This window comes from Neoarius graeffei, chromosome 15, assembly GCF_027579695.1.
Source record: "Neoarius graeffei isolate fNeoGra1 chromosome 15, fNeoGra1.pri, whole genome shotgun sequence".
NCBI classification, from domain to species: Eukaryota; Metazoa; Chordata; class Actinopteri; order Siluriformes; family Ariidae; genus Neoarius; species Neoarius graeffei.
Genome location: NC_083583.1, coordinates 59331203 through 59351310, shown reverse-complemented (window position 1 = coordinate 59351310; position 20108 = coordinate 59331203). Strand labels below are relative to the sequence as shown.

Genomic DNA, 20108 nt, shown 5'->3' with positions numbered 1-20108 from the left:
TTCAAGCATGCAGATTCTTTTAGTTGCGTATAATTGCTACGTAAACACTGAAATGTCTCAAATGTATTTCTACACCCAAAGTAACCAAAGATTTACCGGAGGAGCTGTGGATTGGGCTGAACCAACTGGACTGGGCGCAAGGATGGCAATGGTCCGATGCATCACCTTTAGTTTATTTCCCCTGGGAAGCAGGTAATGAAAGTTTTTATGACAAAGTCTTACAACCCCGATTCCAAAAAAGTTGGGACAAAGTACAAATTGTAAATAAAAACGGAATGCAATAATTTACAAATCTCAAAAACTGATATTGTATTCACAATAGAACATAGACAACATATCAAATGTCCAAAGTGAGACATTTTGAAATTTCATGCCAAATATTGGCTCATTTGAAATTTCATGACAGCAACACATCTCAAAAAAGTTGGGACGGGGCAATAAGAGGCTGGAAAAGTTAAAGGTACAAAAAAGGAACAGCTGGAGGACCAAATTGCAACTCATTAGGTCAATTGGCAATAGGTCATTAACATGACTGGGTATAAAAAGAGCATCTGGGAGTGGCAGCGGCTCTCAGAAGTAAAGATGGGAAGAGGATCACCAATCCCCCTAATTCTGCGCCGACAAATAGTGGAGCAATATCAGAAAGGAGTTCGACAGTGTAAAATTGCAGAGTTTGAACATATCATCTACAGTGCATAATATCATCAAAAGATTCAGAGAATCTGGAAGAATCTCTGTGCGTAAGGGTCAAGGCCGGAAAACCATACTGGGTGCCCGTGATCTTCGGGCCCTTAGATGGCACTGCATCACATACAGGCATGCTTCTGTATTGGAAATCACAAAATGGGCTCAGGAATATTTCCAGAGAACATTATCTGTGAACACAATTCACCGTGCCATCCGCCGTTGCCAGCTAAAACTCTATAGTTCAAAGAAGAAGCCGTATCTAAACATGATCCAGAAGCGCAGACGTCTTCTCTGGGGAAAGGCTCATTTAAAATGGACTGTGGCAAAGTGGAAAACTGTTCTGTGGTCAGACGAATCAAAATGTGAAGTTCTTTATGGAAATCAGGGACACCGTGTCATTCGGACTAAAGAGGAGAAGGACGACCCGAGTTGTTATCAGCGCTCAGTTCAGAAGCCTGCATCTCTGATGGTATGGGGTTGCATTAGTGCGTGTGGCATGGGCAGCTTACACATCTGGAAAGACACCATCAATGTTGAAAGGTATATCCAGGTTCTAGAGCAACATATGCTCCTATCCAGACGACGTCTCTTTCAGGGAAGACCTTGCATTTTCCAACATGACAATGCCAAACCACATACTGCATCAATTACAGCATCATGTCTGCGTAGAAGAAGGGTCCGGGTACTGAACTGGCCAGCCTGCAGTCCAGATCTTTCACTCACAGAAAACATTTGGCGCATCATAAAACGGAAGATACGACAAAAAAGACCTAAGACAGTTGAGCAACTAGAATCCTACATTAGACAAGAATGGGTTAACATTCCTATCCCTAAACTTGAGCAACTTGTCTCCTCAGTCCCCAGACGTTTACAGACTGTTGTAAAGAGAAAAGGGGATGTCTCACAGTGGGAAACATGGCCTTGTCCCAACTTTTTTGAGATGTGTTGTTGTCATGAAATTTAAAAATCTAATTTACTCTTTAAATGATACATTTTCTCAGTTTAAACATTTGATATGTCATCTATGTTCTATTCTGAATAAAATATGGAATTTTGAAACTTCCACATCATTGCATTCCGTTTTTATTTACAATTTGTACTTTGTCCCACCTTTTTTGGAATCGGGGTTGTAGTTTATTGTTTTAACACACGGTGTACATACGATGAAGCTGTGCAACATGACCTGTCGTTCTTTGTATCACAGCAAACATTCAGACTTGTTTGAAACACTGTGTACAGCGTCTGCCATTGTTCTGGCTAGAGATGGGTCAGTCCCACCACCTTTGTGCAGTGCAAGTGTGTTAGTCTCCGGCCAAAGGACAATAGACCTTTTGTTGTCACCGGGGTCACTGTTGATGTGGATGCGTGTGTTCTGCTTGAATAGGACCTTTTTATCCATGTATTTAGCTCATGTATTTTCAGAATGTGGTGGGAGGAACATCAGTCTGCCCGAGTCCTTTCCATTGTGTGCTTTCGAAAAAACCGTGCACAGTCTCGTACTTTCATTAGCTGTCATAAATGCTTCTGTAAAACAAGCCGATCAAAGACTTTTTTTTTTTCCTGTGTGGAAATTTAATAGTGTCATGTTTTCAGACCAGCAGGTTTTGATGTCACAAGACTGTGGGGTGTTGCGCCCTAATTTGCGGTTTGGTGGCGAGTTATGTGAGAAGAAGCTGCCCTATATCTGTGAGAAAAAAGAGAACAGCGACCAGGCAAAGACTCCAGGTGGGACATAAACCATGTCACAACAGTGTCAGTATGAGAAAATAATCGATATTTATTTCAGATGTTTGTGTTCTCTCTAGATAAATGGGTGCACACGGAGTGTGAGAACGAATGGTTCCCATGGCAGGGGTTTTGCTATAATCTTTATGGAGCACAGATGGAGGAAAAGAAGAGTTATGCAGAGGCGCAGAAAGTGTGTGGAGAGAACGGCGCTCACCTGACCAGCATCCACAGTCTGGAGGACATGCATATGATCACCATGCATTACACAGGAAGTAGGCATAACCATAACCTGTCATTTCCTACCGACTCGCCCACAAGCTACAGGTTCTATATTTTAGCAACTGTAATAAATTTTTTTTTAAATATTTTTTTTGGTTTTTTTTCCACCTTTATTGGATAGGACAGTGTAGAGACAGGAAATGAGCGGGAGAGAGACAGGGAGGGATCGGGAAATGACCTCGGGTCAGAATCGAACCCGGGTCACCGGATTTATGGTATGGCGCCTTATCCACCTGAGCCACGACGCCCCCAGCAACTGTAATAATAATAACAACTAGAGGTACCGTGTCAAGGGCACAATGGTATCCCATTTCCACACCTGAGGCCTTGGGACAAAGGTCAAGGTGAGAGAAATGAGGCCACTTGTCTGGAATCTGATGACAAAAAGATATAATACAGGGTGTTTCCAAAAATCTGCGATGTAAATATCCCAGAAACTACATAGTCTAGGCAAATGAACCCGAACAGGCTTAATGTTGAGCAAAATAAAATTTATTCCTCAAAATTTGAATGAGAAATTCAAAGGTATGTGGATTCCATGAACGATTTCACAAATTCTCAATATGCGCGCCGCCTGAGGCACGGCACACGGCCTTCCTCTTTGAACTTTCTGTGCCGTGTCCAAATCTGTATTGCAGCTGGTGCGTTTTTAGAGAATTCTCTCATAACTGCGCGCTGCACAGTCTTGTTCGAGCGTACTCTGCCACGCAAAACGCCTTTTCTTTTCCAGCGAATGGCATTTCTGTACCTAAAAAGATGAAAAAAAAAACATATAAAATTTTGACCCGTTTCCACACATGCTGTTAAAATTTGAGGTCAGTTGACCAAGAATTGGCAAAGTTATTAGATTGTGAAACGATATCAAATTTTTCTTTGAAACACCCTGTACTTCCATGGTTAATAATATTAACGAAGTTCCTATCTTTCACCAATTTCTTGATGCAGGCCAGTGAAAAATATGCGGATCATTGATCTGACCTGTCAAGGTCACTCCGGGGCAAAACCAATGTTCCCAAATGAAAGCCCATATATGACTTCCTATTCACAATCATTCGCACCATTTTCATAATACAAGCCATTGAAAATATGCAGGTCATTGAGTTGACCTTTCAAGGCCACTCTAGATCAAATTTTTTGGTGCCAAAAGAAAGTCCATATATGAGTTGCTATTCATGATTAATAGTAACTATGGACCTACAGTTAGGTCCATATATATTTGGACACTGACACAAATTTTGTTTTTTTACCCGTTTACTGAAATGTATTCAAGTTATAGTTATATAATGGACATAAAGTCCCGACTTTCAGCTTTCATTTGAGGGGATCCACATTAAAACTGGATGAAGGGTTTAGGAGTTTCAGCTCCTTAACATGTGCCACCCTGTTTTTAAAGGGACCAAAAGTAATTGGACAGTTGACTCAAAGGCTATTTCATGGGCAGGTGTGGGCAATTCCTTCGTTATGTCATTCTCAATTAAGCAGATAAAAGGCCTGGAGTTGATTTGAGGTGTGGTGCTTGCATTTGGAAGATTTTGCTGTGAAGAAAACATGCGGTCAAAGGAGCTCTCCATGCAGGTGAAACAAGCCATCCTTAAGCTGCGAAAACAGAAAAACATCTGTCCGAGAAATTGCTACAATATTAGGAGTGGCAAAATCTACAGTTTGGTACATCCTGAGAAAGAAAGAAAGCACTGGTGAACTCATCAATGCAAAAAGACCTGGACGCCCACAGAAGACAACAGTGGTGGATGATCGCAGAATAATTTCCATGGTGAAGAGAAACCCCTTCACAACAGCCAACCAAGTGAACAACACACTCCAGGAGGTAGGCGTATCAATATCCGAATCTACCATAAAGAGAAGACTGCATGAAAGTAAATACAGAGGGTTCACTGCACGGTGCAAGCCACTCATAAGCCTCAAGAATAAAAAGGCTAGATTGGACTTTGCTAAAAAACATCTAAAAAAGCCAGCACAGTTCTGGAAGGACATTCTTTGGACAGATGAAACCAAGATCAACCTCTACCAGAATGATGGAAAGAAAAAAGTATGGTGAAGGCATGGTACAGCTCATGATCCAAAGCATACCACATCATCTGTAAAACACGGCGGAGGCAGTGTGATGGCTTGGGCATGCATGGCTGCCAGTGGCACTGGGTCACTAGTGTTTATTGATGATGTGACACAGGACAGAAGCAGCCGGATGAATTCTGAGGTATTCCGAGACATACTGTGTGCTCAAATCCAGGCAAACTGATTGGTCGGCGTTTCATAATACAGATGGACAATGACCCAAAACATAACGCCAAAGCAACCCAGGAGTTTATTAAAGCAAAGAAGTGGAATATTCTTGAATGGCCAAGTCAGTCATCTGATCTCAACCCAATTGAGCAGCATTTCACTTGTTAAAGACTAAACTTCAGACAGAAAGGCCCACAAACAGACAGCAACTGAAAACCGCTGCAGTAAAGGCCTGGCAGAGCATTAAAAAGGAGGAAACACAGCGTCTGGTGATGTCCATGAGTTCAAGACTTCAGGCAGTCATTGCCAACAAAGGGTTTTCAACCAAGTATTAGAAATGAACATTTTATTTACAATTATTTAATTTGTCCAATTACTTTTGAGCCCCTGAAATGAAGGGATTGTGTTTAAAAAATGCTTTAGTTGCTCACATTTTTATGCAATCATTTTGTTCAACCCACTGAATTAAAGCTGAAAGTCTGAACTTCAACTCCATCTGAATTGTTTTGTTCAAAATTCATTGTGGTAATGTACAGAACCAAAATTAGAAAAATGATGTCTCTGTCCAAATATTTATGGACCTATCTAGCACAGTTTGAGATACAGGCCTTTGAAAATATAGGGGTCACCGATCTGACCTTTCAGGGTCACTCCAGGTCAATTTTTTTTGGTGCCAAAACAAAGTCCATGTATGACTTCCTATTCATGGTTAATAGTAATTATGGCCTTATCTTGCTCGGTTTTTGAGATGTAGGCCATTGAAAATGTGACCTAATGTTGACTGAGGTCAAAACTATACTCAGCAAAAATAAAAACTTGACACTCATTATTTTTCAAATAGTGTTTAGAAACTTTTCTTGAAAGAGTTCTTGTTGTGATTATGGTTAAATGCATTGTCAAGGGCATTACGTCACACATTCATTCTACTGGTCGGGCCTACGTAGCACGTGCGAGAGCACTGCACGCTAAAATCACGTTTCCACGTGACACAAGTGACGTGACCTATTGATACACGTGCAATTGATCTCACGGTAGCAGAGTAGAGTGTCATCTCAGAAAAACAAGGTTTTATGGTTAATTATTCGTTAATTTGCAATGCCACGACTGTCGAACATTCAGCGTGAACGTGCCATTGGCATGCTGAATACGGGAACATCCGTCACTGACGTTGCGAGGGTTATGGGATGCAGTCGACAGACCATCCATAATCTCCAGACACGTCTCCATCAAACTGGCACCACAGCCGACCGCCCCCGTCCTGGTCGACCACGTGTGACGTCACACGCAGAAGACCGACAGATTGTCTTACGTCATTTGCGTAATCGGTTTGTCACTGCCACATCCACTGGGAATGAATTGTTTGGAGGTCGAGTGACTGCCCAAACCATTCAAAATCGCCTGTGCTCTGCTCTGCATTAAGTTGTGACTCACAGTTTTTGATCATGAACATTGTCGTCGCATTTCCAGTGGAACCGATTCCATGACGAACATGATCTGTATGCTATAGCATCTTTAATGACAAGATAATTGAATACAATCATTATTTCAAACCTATTTTCCAAAATGTTCAAATTATTGACTTTGAAACGAGTGTAAAGTTTTTATTTTTGTTGAGTTTTTATAAATATTTATTAAAACGTGTTTTTCTATGGCTCGCTCAAAGACCATGAAAAGTAGACGAAACTCTCTGTGCTGTAGAGTCACCTAATTGACAAGTTCAAGGTGACGTAACTCGGTGAAAATGGGTCAAATCACTTAACCGATCCGGACTATTTTGAAGCCCTCCAAATAGGTTCTCCGTACCCAATTTGATGAAACTTCACGAAAAAATGAGGGAGAAGTAGCGATTTAACACGCAAGTGACCTTTGAACTACTTCTGGCAAAGGGTCAAGGTCAGAGGTCCAATGAGTGCAAGAGAAGTATTGAGGTATTTCACTCACGTGACCAAGTCATGTGATGCTGCCATTTTGGACGGCACGGCTCGAATCAGTTTGAATGCGAGGAAGGCGACAAACGAAAAACATAAAAGAAAAAGGAGCGAGATGCAGAAAACACCTTCACTGTCCAGCGACGTAGGGCATTTACAGGGCGAGCAGAGGGAGAGGGATTTGCAAAAATTGAGGTTAGCAGGCTTAGAGAACGACGTTTACCTGCTTCCACCAGGATTGGTCACTGACAGCTAAGATTCGTTCACATTTTCATTTACTTTCGGTCCTCAGGATAAACAAAATGTTATTAAATGTCATTGAAATAACTTCTTAGTCTGTTGAGCCATGGCCCGTTATAAGTTTTTCCTTTACTGTATTTACTAGTTTACTGAGCGCGCTCCGGGGCTGGCCGGGGCTAGCTAGCGCTCCGGGGCTGGCCGGGGCTCCGGGGCTGGCCGGCGCTAGCTAGCGCTCCGGGGCTGGCTGGCTGGCTCAGTAAACTAGTAAATACAGTAAAGGAAAAACTTGAGACTGAAAGGTTTTAACAGTCATCCAAATGACTGAACGTAAACGTTGCTACAGCAACATACTAGGTACTATGATGTTGACATTAGCTAGCTTGCCGTCCAAAATGGCGGACACCGGGGCGTCACGTGACCCTGTGACGTCAGGTGAAATACCTCAATAAGGGCCATGGAAGAATTTGGTCTCGCTTGTCCTGGTACTGTACCATGTGGTCCCATTCATAGCCGTTCCTGAAAATGTTATGACGTCGTAAAACGACGTCATGCATGATCTGGAGATCACAGATGGTCACTACCTGTATGTACACCAACCGTGTCCGAAATCACTCACTCGTTCACTACTCCTTACTCACTATATAGGGAATTACTATATAGTGAGCTTATTGGTAAAATGGGGGGGGAGACGCTTTCGGACACTACTCCGTCGCACTGGTATTTACATCGCACAATTAAAACGTGCCAGATCAGGCGGCAGGTGGGTTTTCAAAATAATAAATACATGCATGCATTTTTGTGATGAATCCATATTACAACCCCTGGCAAAAAATATGGAATCGCTACTCTTGGAGGATGTTCATTCAGCTGTTTTACTTTGCAGCAAAAAAAACAAATCACAGACATGGCACAAAATTTGTTTTATTTAACAGCTGAACATTCTGGCTTTGTAAAATATACTTAAAAAAATGATATGAAATTGTTGTAATTAATGGCACATTTTTTTAAAGATCAAGTAGAAGAAAAAATTATGGAATCACTCAGTGATGAGGAAAAAATTATGGAATCAAGCTATAACTTGCATTTCTAAAACACGTATCCGCACAAGCCTAAATGTGCAAATTAAGTGGTGTTTACATTAGAGCAGGGGTGGGCAATTATTTTTTTTCCATGGGGCCACATGAGAAACAGAAAATTTTGTGGAGGGCTGGACCAAAAGGCTGAACTAAATTCTGCATAATATTAATTGTATTTCTTTATATAAAGCAATAAATAACATTGTTTTTACAAGCTGCTAAGACGGGTAAGAGTATGGAAAAAACGAGGTTGCCAAATTTCCCAAAACAATGGTTAACAAAATGTGAATGTTTGTACCTTTTTTTTTTTTTCAGTCACATTCACCCCAAAACACAATAAAGACATCATAATATTGTCTTTCTACTCCAAATATCAAGCAAGATACATCATATTATAATAATGATGCCCACATTTGTAGTCTAATCGCCTCATTTGGTGCTTTTCGCCGGAGATCGGCTCCGGCGCCTGCTGGTGACGTCACACTATGTGATTGGCTGGACCGTTTGAAGGATGACGTACAAGTTTGTGGTTGGTCTGGACAAATTACGGAAGTAGTTATCGCGCGATTAGGTTTCGTGGGATTTCATGTCATTTTCATGTTGCGCGCATTGCATTTTTGTTGAACACAACTTCAAAATAAAAGCAATGCACATTCAGTCCATGCACAAGGTAAAATTAGAAAATACGTTTATTTTGTAATTTCTCATTAACCTTACGCGGGCCGGTCGGAATGAACCAAAGGGCCGGATGCGGCCCGCGGGCCGTAAAATGCCCAGGTCTGCATTAGACCGTATCCGTCTCGTTTTCGTCGCGGATGCACTGTCCATGCACATTAAAACGCCGGGAAACGACTCCACAGGCGGAACAACTTGAATTCGCCAGGGCCCACGTATTCCACCCAGTTCGTATCTGATACGGTGCTGTGTAAACATTGAGGAACGAGGAAACGCTGTGCTGAGCTCTAGCTGACGTCGTCATTGGACAACATCACTGACATCCACCTTCCTGATTCGCTGGCGTTGGGATCACACACACAGCGGCTCAGTCCCGAATCACTGCTCGTGCGCTTCACTCGCGCGCTCTGTGAGCTGCGCAGGGCCGGAGTGCGCACCCTCCAGAGGGCACTCGCTGTTCAGGGCGGAGTGATTTGGAGCGCAGGAGGAAGCGCTGAGCCGCACTGAGGTTTATTTACCGTATTTTCTGGACTATAAGCCGCTACTTTTTTCCTAGGTTTTGAACCATGCAGCTTATACAAAGGTGCGGCTATTCTGTGGATTTTTCTTCCACCACTAGGGGCGCTCTAACCGGAAGTAGAATCAAAAATAAGAGACGAAAAATCAATGCAAAGAAGAATTATCAGATCTTTAGCAGATAGAACACGCACGACAAATTACTAACTGGTAATTATTTTCAAATCCAGCGGAGATGATTAAAGTGACTTGTGGTTTCAGACACAGGAGAAATGAAGGTAAATAAATACCGGTTATTTTCTCTTGGTTCTGTTCCGTTTTAATCAGCAAAGTTGCTGCCGTGTTAAAAGGCACTGTTCGGAAAGAATCTGTTCAGGTACATACATGTACATTTACAGTACAAAATCGTTCTGTACATGCAGTAAATATCTCATTTTTCAACATAGATATCTGCGGCTTATAGCCCGGTGCGGCTTGTATATCTTTTTTTTATTTTTAAAATAGAGCAGATGCGGCTTATATACAGGTGCGCTCTATAGTCCAGAAAATACGGTACACATTTCAACTTATTTACCTCCTTCAGGCGCTTAAACTCAGTGAGAACATGAACATCACAGCCAGGTGTGTTTATCTGCTGGAGAAGGTGTTCGCTTGCCATCCTTCCACTTGCAAGTGGTGAGTGACTTGCGCATGCCCGATATGCACTGGGATCATGTGACGTGCCGTCTAATTAGTCATGTGATTAGCGTATCCGTGTATTGGCGTTGCTGTGTGCACGCGAATCGTTTTAAAAACGTTAATCTGATGATCCGCTGATGCGGTCTAATGTAAACCCCACCTTAGTCTGCAGTTAAGAGACGGCTTGTAGAGCTGAATGAGCTGTTGCACCTGGCTGATTGACAGAAAACACGGCCCCAACAAAAGAGCTGTCAGATGAAACAATGGAAAGGATTATAAAACTCCTTAAAGAAGGTAATTCAACACGGCGTGCGGTAAAAGATGTTGGGTGTTTCCAGTCAGCTGTGTCTAAAATTTGGAGCGAGTACAAACAAAATGGGAAGGTTGTAAAAGGGAAACATGCAGGTAGATCAAAGCGTCAGGACAGGAAACTCAAAGCAAGATGCCTTGAAAATAGACAATGCACAAGAAAAGAAATGAAAAACAAACGGGCAGAAACAGGAGTCAATGTTTGGGACCAAAATGTAAGAAATCGGCGGAAGGAAATGGGATTTACATACAGAAAAGCCAAACGTTAACCATCATTAACACCTAAACAGAAGAAAACAAGGTTACAGAGGGGTTAAAGAGAAGGAGTCGTGGACTGTGGGTGATTGGATGAAAGTTATATTCAGTGATGAATCATGAATCTGCATTGGCCAAGGAGATGATGCTGGAACTTTTGTTTGGTGCTGTTCCAATGAAACGTATGAAGATGACTGCCTGAAGAAAGCAAGTACATTTCCACAGTCATTGATGATCTGGGGTTGGATGTCCGGTAAAGGACCTGGGCAGATGGCGGTCATTACCTCTACAGTAAATGCACAGGTGTACTGTACATTGAAATTTTGGACACTTTTTTCTCATTCCATCAATCAAAAGTACTTTTGGTGGTGATGAAGTCATTTTTCAGGATGATAATGCATCTTGCTACAGAACAAAGAGCATTCAAACTTTTCTTCAGGAAAGGCAGATCAACTCAGTGGCACGGCCAGCAAACAGTCTGGATCTCAATCCAATTGAAAATATACGGTGGAAATTGGGGGAAAAAAAAGTCCATGACGAGGCTCCATCCTGCAAAGCTGATCTGTCAACTGCTATACGAGAAAGTTGGAACCTGACTGATAAAGAATATTGTTTTTCATTAGTGAAGTCCACGCCTCAAAGAATTCAAGCTGTCATAAAAGCCAGGGGGGCGGTACGGTGGTGTAGTGGTTAGCGCTGTCGCCTCACAGCAAGAAGGTCCTGGGTTCGAGCCCCGGGGCCGGCGAGGGCCTTTCTGTGTGGAGTTTGCATGTTCTCCCCGTGTCCGCGTGGGTTTCCTCCGGGTGCGCCGGTTTCCCCCACAGTCCAAAGACATGCAGGTTAGGTTAACTGGTGACTCTAAATTGACCGTAGGTGTGAATGGTTGTCTGTGTCTATGTGTCAGCCCTGTGATGACCTGGCGACTTGTCCAGGGTGTACCCCGCCTTTCGCCCGTAGTCAGCTGGGATAGGCTCCAGCTCGTCTGCGACCCTGTAGAAGGATAAAGCGGCTAGAGATAATGAGATGAGATGAGATTTATGAGTCCATAATTTTTTCCTCATCATTGAGTGATTCCATCATTTTTTTTCTTCTACTTGATCTTGAAAAAAATGTGCTATTAATTACAAAAAATTAATTAAAAATTTTTGAGGTATATTTTATAAAGCCAGAATGTTCAGCTGTTAAATTAAATAATTTTGTGTCATATATGAGTGATTCCACACTTATGGGTACTGAAATGGGGACATGAACTTATTTTTAAAAATTCACCTAAAACCATTTCTTTTTTTTACCATCAGGTCACAAAACATGTAATCTTTAATGAATGATATGTTAAAAGATAACTTTAATTTTCTGAGATGTAATAAAAACATATTTATATGCCAAAGTCAGAACGTAACAGAAGTGTTGTGGACATATAGATTCTCAATTTTAACAATGTAGAATTACTTTTTGAAACATAGGAAGGTGATGTTTTAGCAAATAGAATTAATAAACATGTGTAGTAGAATAAACATACACATTCTTTCAATAAGATTAACATGGTATAGAGCTAGATTGTAATTAATTTGTAACAGACGCGAGATGGACAATCGTAACAGAAGTAATGGAACAGACATCATTTTGGAACTCATAGGCTTGACTTTGGCATATAAATATGTTTTTATTACATCTCAGAAAATTAAAGTTATCTTTTAACATATCATTCATTAAAGATTACATGTTTTGTGACCTGATGGTAAAAAAAGAAATGGTTTTAGGTGAATAAGTTCATGTCCCCATTTCAGTACCCATAAGCGTGGAATCACTCATATCTGTTTGTTTTTTTTTTTTTGCTACAAAGTAAAACAGCTGAATTAACATCCTCCAGGAGTAATGATTCCATATCTTTTGCCAGGGCTTGTATACTGAGCGCATTTCCCACATTAATCAATACAAAGTAGCTGCATCTTTCAGTTTTTTTAAATCAAGGCTGAATACATTCTTCTTTGCCGCTGCCTTTTATTAAACCAAATTTCATCTCATCTCTCATCTCATTATCTGTAGCCGCTTTATCCTGTTCTACAGGGTCGCAGGCAAGCTGGAGCCTATCCCAGCTGACTACGGGCGAAAGGCGGGGTACACCCTGGACAAGTCGCCAGGTCATCACAGGGCTGACACACAGACAACCATTCACACTCACATTCACACCTACGGTCAATTTAGAGTCACCAGTTAACCTAACCTGCATGTCTTTGGACTGTGGGGGAAACCGGAGCACCCGGAGGAAACCCACGCGGACACGGGGAGAACATGCAAACTCCGCACAGAAAGGCCCTCGCCGGCCACGGGGCTCGAACCCGGACCTTCTTGCTGTGAGGCGACAGCGCTAACCACTACACCACCGTGCCGCCCTAAACCAAATTTGAGACTTTTAATTTGATTTCTTTCAGCGCAACTGCAATGCATGATGGGATATATACTGCTTTGGTTAGTGACCATCGGTTGTACATTACTTTGCACTATACAGTCTGTAACAATCCTCACTATCGTTTCGGACAGCACTACAAAACGGCGTCCTTACTGTATGGTGCCCTATATAGTAAGTAGGGAGCGATTTTCGGACGCACGGAAAGTTTCATCCAGATATGTTGAAAACTGAGCGAGAAATGACCCTTGTCTAACTAGTACGACGACGTGTACACGAAACCTAAGCAATTTCAAAGTGGAATTTCACTGAAGTGGAAATGGGATGATAATCCGATGAATAGGAACCATTAGTTTATAAACTTGCTTTGTCAGAGTAATTTTTGCTTCCTGTTCCGTTGTTTAACCACAGCTGTCATGAGCACCAAAAATCCCCTAACAGAGAATGACTTTTTCTCATAACATATTACATTTTCAGTATTTATCACATTGTCGTTATAAGCTGAAAGAGCCTGGGGGGGATCTAATTAGCACAACAGTGTGTAGTGCTGCTTAATCAAAACAAAACGGTTCTTTAGTTATGGTTACAGTGAGGCAAAAAAGTATTTAGTCAGCCACCAGTTGTGCAAGTTCTCCCACTTAAAAAGATGAGAGAGGCCTGTAATTTTCATCATAGGTACACTTCAACTATGAGAGACAGAATGGGGGGAAAGAATCCAGGAAATCACATTGTAGGATTTTTAATGAATTAATTGGTAAATTCCTCGGTAAAATAAGTATTTGGTCACCTACAAACAAGCAAGATTTCTGGCTCTCACAGACCTGTAACTTCTTCTTTAAGAGGCTCCTCTGTCCTCCACTCGTTACCTGTATTAATGGGACCTGTTTGAACTCATTATCAGTACAATTGGTGACTGACTAAATACTTTTTTGCCCCACTGTATGTTACGGTGGCAGTAGAGACGGTTTACAACATGAGCAGATTACGCAGTCATAGCCTGGACCTTTAGGGACTGTAAAGCACCCCGTGCATTACTAAGAACCAAATCGTGATATTGTTGATACTGGACAATGCAGTAAGCCACTGATGTGAAAAGGAACCTGACTCGTGTGTTTGTGTTTCGCAGAGGGTCTGAACCTGTGGATCGGGCTAAAGGCTGAGGCCAACACCCAACTCTTTAAGTGGGAAGATGGAACAGATGCATTGTTTACATACTGGGCACGTAATCAACCACCAGTGCAGCAGCCCAACACCACAAGCTGTGTGGTCCTCACTGATTTGGTATGTGGCGCTAGTGTTCATGGATATGTCACATGAATTGAAATCAAAGTTTATTTTGTAAACAATACATTTCAGTAATTATATACAAACCATGTCATGTACGTGCGTATTTATAGCTTGGAATGATGCTTAGGAGAAAGCATAACATCAGTTTCGGGAAAAAAAAAAAACGTACTAGTCAAAATGCCTTGCTGTACCACTGCGCGGTTAGTCGACTGTGATAATCACCGTGCTCCTGCTAAATCACGGTTTGTCCGTTTCCTTTTGGCTGTAATTAAGGATGAATCAGAATGACTGACTCAAGGGGGTTTCATTCTGCAGCACGGACTAATTTCTTTTTCATGAAAGTGAAACAGGTCAACAGGAATGTGTGTGGGGTTTAAAACAAAAAAAAAAAGGCTGCATCCGGAAAAGAAACCATCCAGATTTGCAGCTAATCTGCAGTGAGCATGTCTCATTGGTGTCACAGCAATCAAAGAGCAAAACTTTCCTAACCCACAGGCAGTCACACACCAGCTCGCTGTTAGTCAAGTCAAGTTTATTTCTATAGCGCTTTTAACAATAAACATTGTCGCAAAGCAGCTTTACAGAATTTGAACGACTTAAAACATGAGCTAATTTTATCCCTAATCTATCCCCAATGAGCAAGCCTGTGGCGACGGTGGCAAGGAAAAAGTCCCTCAGACGACATGAGGAAGAAACCTCGAGAGGAACCAGACTCAAAAGGGAACCCATCCTCATTTGGGCAAAAACAGACAGTATGACTATAACAGTTTAACATGAAGTCAGTTTCGTTGATGTTATAAACTCTTCATTGATGGAAACTTGAGTGCAAAACTGTTCATGACAACTGCAGTCCTAAAGTTAGCAAGTCAACTGTAGTCCTCAGCCATAAAAGCATTACTGTAAGAGTCCAGAGCGTCCTCCAGATATAACCCTCAACTGTCCTCATGGGGCCGTCCTTCACAGGAGCGGTGCGATAAAACTCCGACTAGACACAGGGCACCAGGATGGCACCAGGTTAGCACGTTTCCATAACCGCGTTTGGCATGTAGGTGTTTTGAGCACTATTAAACAACACTCTGTATCTAACTTATCTCATTTTTGAAAATATCCATTCATACCCAACAGATATTTAGATTTTAAGTACGTTTATTGCTGTCGTGCAAATGTCCTCAATCATCATTACATTTACATGGATTAAAGTTTTCCGTCGCTACGACGGATTTCCGTCAACTGGGAGCGCTAAAGGTCAATAATGAGTGATGCAGATCCGAGGAAGAAAAAAAAAGGGGGGGAGGGTAGGCCCATAGGTCTGACACTGATGTGATTTAGAACTTCACCAAGCTGCTGTGATTGCCTCTTGTTGAACCCTTTCTTGTGCTATGTTTGAGTATATGTAAAGGAATAAGTTGTTGCGCTAGATAGGCATAAATAAATAAATACAGCCTCTGCTACTGTCTAGTCCCGGGGAGGCTCAGCATAGGCCACTGATGAAACTATTTGGCTGTCCTACTACTAGGCAACTAGGTTACTTGTCTACTACTAATACTAGGCCTTTTGTAGTAGTAGTAGTAGTAGTAGTAATAATGATGATATTTGCCTACTGAAAGGTGATCAGGTGAAAAAGTTGAAGCCGCAGCAAGACCTTTGCTATTAAGCGTTTTGTAGGTTAAACAGGCTTCGGCAGAGAATGTTCTGGAAAGGCTGTGTTTTTCTTTGGTTTGATTAGCCTACGATTTAATCTTTACACATTATGGTTTCAGCAGTTCGCTTAAACATTGGAGGCTGTAGAGTCGGGCTGCAAGATTTCCCGACACTTGTTTAAGATGCCAAACTTCATAGTAAGGAGAAAATAATTCCACAGTATTTAGTGCCTCGTCAGTCTCAAAAATTAATAGTGAAGGACCAATGCGAATTAAGTGCCAAAAACCCCCATCTTGTAGGCCTAACCGCACGTGCTCCTACGGCCGGTCTACGTGCAAAAAAACGCAAGAAACGCACGGAGGGCGCGCGTGTGACATGCTGATTTTCGAGCCATAGACTGGCCGCAGACCGGCTGCAGAGGTTCTTTGTCATGTCAAACAAACTCTACGGGCGCTTACGTTTTTTTCAGGTTGCAAGACAAACTTGCGGCCAACGCGCGTCTTTCTCCATGAACAAAAAAAACGCAGTGATTTGGGAAACGCCAAAAATTGCACGGCCAAAAAACCGTACGTCCGGTTGTGACCTAGGCTTAAACCATTTTGAAATAGCATTTAGCTTCTTGAAATAGCGTCAGAATCCACCTTTATATGTTTCGCATTCAGTCGTTAAACAGGAAGTCGATGTGGGACAGACCTGAAAACGGTATACGCGGTATAGAACCCCAAGCTGAAGTTTGGTACCAAGTACCAAGTGGCTATGATTTGTGGTTGCTGAGAAAAAGAGTGTTTCGGACAGACGGAAATACGGAGATACAGACAACCCCCCTCCCTCGGAGCGGGGTTATTTAATAATCAGACTGGTCTGAGTTGACAGGCAGTTTGAGGTAACTCAAATAATCGGACTTTTTATAACCGTGGTGGAAAGACTTTGTCGATAAGAGAGGTCCGAGGAGAACGGCCACATTGGTTTGAGTTGCCAAGAAACCTATAGTAACTGAAATAGTCACTCTTTACAACCATGGTGAGCAGAAAAGCATCTCAACATGTACAAAACATCAAACCTTGAGGTGATTAGGCTGCAGCAGCAGAAGACCACATCAGGTTCCACTTCTGGCAGCCAAGAACAGGAATCTGAGGCTATCATGGGCATAGACTCCCCAAAGCTGGTCAGTTGAAGATTAAGGGGGGAGATCACCTGGTCTTTTTCCAGTCTTCAGCTGTCCAGTTTGGGTGAGACTGTGCCCATGATGGCCTCAGATTCCTGTTCTTGGCTGACAGGAGTGGAACCTGATGTGTTCTGCTGCTGCTGTAGCCCATCCACATCAAGCGTTGATGTTTTGTACATCTTGAGATGCTTTTCTGCTCACCACGGTTGTAAAGAGTGCTTATTTGAGTTACGATATATTTCTTGGCAGCTCAAACCAACCTGGCCATTTTCTTCTGGCGTCTCTTATCAACGGTTTTTGTTTTTTTTTCACACCATTCTGTGTAAACTCTAGAGCAGGGGTGTCAAACTCCTTTTGGTTCAGGGGCCACATACAGCCCATCTGATCTCAAGTGGGCCGGACCAGTAAAATAATCGCAAAATAACCTTTGTCAACTCCAAATCTTTAGCGTTGTTTTTTCAGTAGGCTATGCTTTATGCTTCAGCCTACATTTGTAGCCTGCATAATCACTGACCACAAGGGATCGAGATTATTACACATTTATTCACAGAGAGGCCAACGGATTTGAAATAAAACGCATTTCACTCTCAAACAACTGGTTTATTTTTATACAGTTGAGTGAAATACATTTTTACATCTGACAACCTGAACCAGGATGCCTCCTGGACGCCTCCCTGGGGAGGTGTTCCAGGCATGTCCCCCCGAGAGGAGGCCCCAGGGAAGACCCAGGACACGCTGGAGGGACTATGTCTCTCAGCTGGCCTGGGAACGCCTCAGTGTTCTTCCCGAGGAGCTGGCCGAGGTGTCTGGGGAAAGGGAAGTTTGGGCTTCCATGCTTAGACTGCTGCCTCCGCGACCCGGTCCCGGATAAAGCGGAAGAAGGCGAGACGAGACAACCTGAACCAACTCCCCACACTAAACTCAAGTGGGCGCTATGAAGAAAGTAGCCTAAAAATGCAAATGTGCAAATTTATGAAAAAAAAAAAATGAAATTAACAAACATAAAAGTTATAGCAGTGTATGAGCAATACGATTAGGCTACATCAGATCAAACTATTTTGTAGGCTAGGCCTACTGAAGCCGAGAATGATCTACTGCACAGTATTTGTTGTCTTTTAAAGTGAAGCCAGAGTAATCTTGTTTTCGAAGAACTGCATTCTTCAGACTGCAAACATCTGTGAACATTACAAGAATTACGCCCAGGCCTTAATGCTGATTAACCTCCCTCCCCGCTTTCTCTCACCGAGTCTGTCGGCTGCTGCTGGCTCCTGACACTTGGCATCTTTTAGCCTTCACGAGGGCATCAAGATCAGGTTTCAAATCCTGAGTAGCAGCACATTTCACAGTGTCATTCAAGTGTGCGTTTGATAACCTTGAGCGGTGCTTTGTTTTGTTGAGGTTCATAACAGAGAACCATACATGTCAACCTTTGGTCAATCAAACCTGTATAACCAACCTCCAAAATCCGTATTTCCCTTATAAAATCCGTATAAGATGCAAATTAAAATAATTTACCTAAAATTTGAATGATAATCAACAATGATGTGTCCCAGTTACTTTTTATTCAATGTTAATAACAACAAACCTTCAGAATGAATACAAAGCTCCAATGTTTGACAAAAACACAAAGTGTTATCAGCGTAGTTACGAAGGAAATACTTCGTTGTTTGGAGACAGGTTTCACCGAGCGGGTATTATGCGCGAGACTTCATATTAGCCACAAAGTCAGGAAAATCTGTTCGTAAAATTACGTTATAATGATCAAATACAATGAAAAGTATTTTTCCAGTCTCACCTGTGAAAGGTAATCCCATGTGATCTCGTTTGGATGGTAAACCTGTTGGTACAGTTAAACGCAGCATATGAATGAGGCATCTTTATTTTCGGGCGAGGATGACGTATGATTCTACGCAGAAGCCGGCGTCTATGACTTCACGGTTGGCGGGATTCTCGCAATGCGGTGTGCGCATGATCAGAAGTGGAACGAAGTCTCGCTACCACAAGATAACGCGCGATTTCATAAGACTCTTTACTGGCTGTCTGTGGTGTACAGTACGTTTGTAAATGTTATGCGCTCTTTTATCATCGTGGGAATTGATTATAGCTCTAAAAAATATTGAAGTTTTTTTTTTTTTTAAAGAATCCGTATAACTTTATTTATACGCCCGTATACTACGTTTATTGAATCAAATCCGTATAAAATACGGACATTCCGTATAGGTTGACATGTACTGTATGGAGAACGCCTGTTCACAAAAGAGGTGTTCACACGGCAACTTTTACTCCGGTGTAGCACCGGGGCTGCCCTGGTAGAGCGTTCACACAGTACAAAGTTATACCGGTGTAGCCCCTGAAAGCTGCTTAAACCGGTGCAAATCTAACCCTGCTCGGGAGGTGGTTTAAGAAATTTACTCCGGAGTAAACGCTAGTTTGCGGGGCAGCACCGATATAAAATGGGACGTCTGAACGCTACAGGGGTAGACTCGCTACGCATGAGGAGAGTTGATTACATACGGGCATTGCATAATTTGCATCCTGGTATTTTGCGCTTCCAAAATGGCGAATATCAACAACAACAGAACTGCGTGTCTTCCAGTGTTGCCAGATTGGGCGGTTTTAAGTGCATTTTGGCGGATTTGAACATATTTTGGGCTGGAAAACGTCAGCAGTATCTGGCAACACTGGTGTCTTCATCCACGTTGTTTTCCCGGCGCTTGGTGATGCCATGGCAACCGGGAAAAGGAAGTACATTTTCATGCCTGTGCATATTTCATTTCCGCATTATAGCAGAGCTGTTAAGGCCCTATAAACATAAGAATTGTGCACAACATGATAAAAGCATGAAACTTTCAGGGTTTGTTCTCCAGGGCATAACAATTAATTTAAGATCTGGAGGCGCTCTCAGTTTGACCTTGGAGGTCATTTTAGAGGTCATCGACCCTTATGTGCAATTTCAATGGACAGGATTAAAAATTGGGGCATTTTATCATCCAAGT

The 20108-nt window shown here is 42.3% G+C and overlaps 1 protein-coding gene across 1 annotated transcript in view; it reads left to right on the top strand.

The window, feature by feature from the left end:
- ly75 (lymphocyte antigen 75) overlaps positions 1 to 20108 on the top strand; it is a 123845-nt gene that overhangs the window by 44021 nt on the left and 59716 nt on the right. Inside the window, exons 5-8 of the mRNA XM_060941729.1 lie at positions 82 to 192; positions 2281 to 2412; positions 2493 to 2687; positions 14146 to 14300. Of these exons, the coding sequence (XP_060797712.1) occupies positions 82 to 192; positions 2281 to 2412; positions 2493 to 2687; positions 14146 to 14300 (593 nt within the window). The remainder of the gene's footprint in view (positions 1 to 81; positions 193 to 2280; positions 2413 to 2492; positions 2688 to 14145; positions 14301 to 20108) is intronic.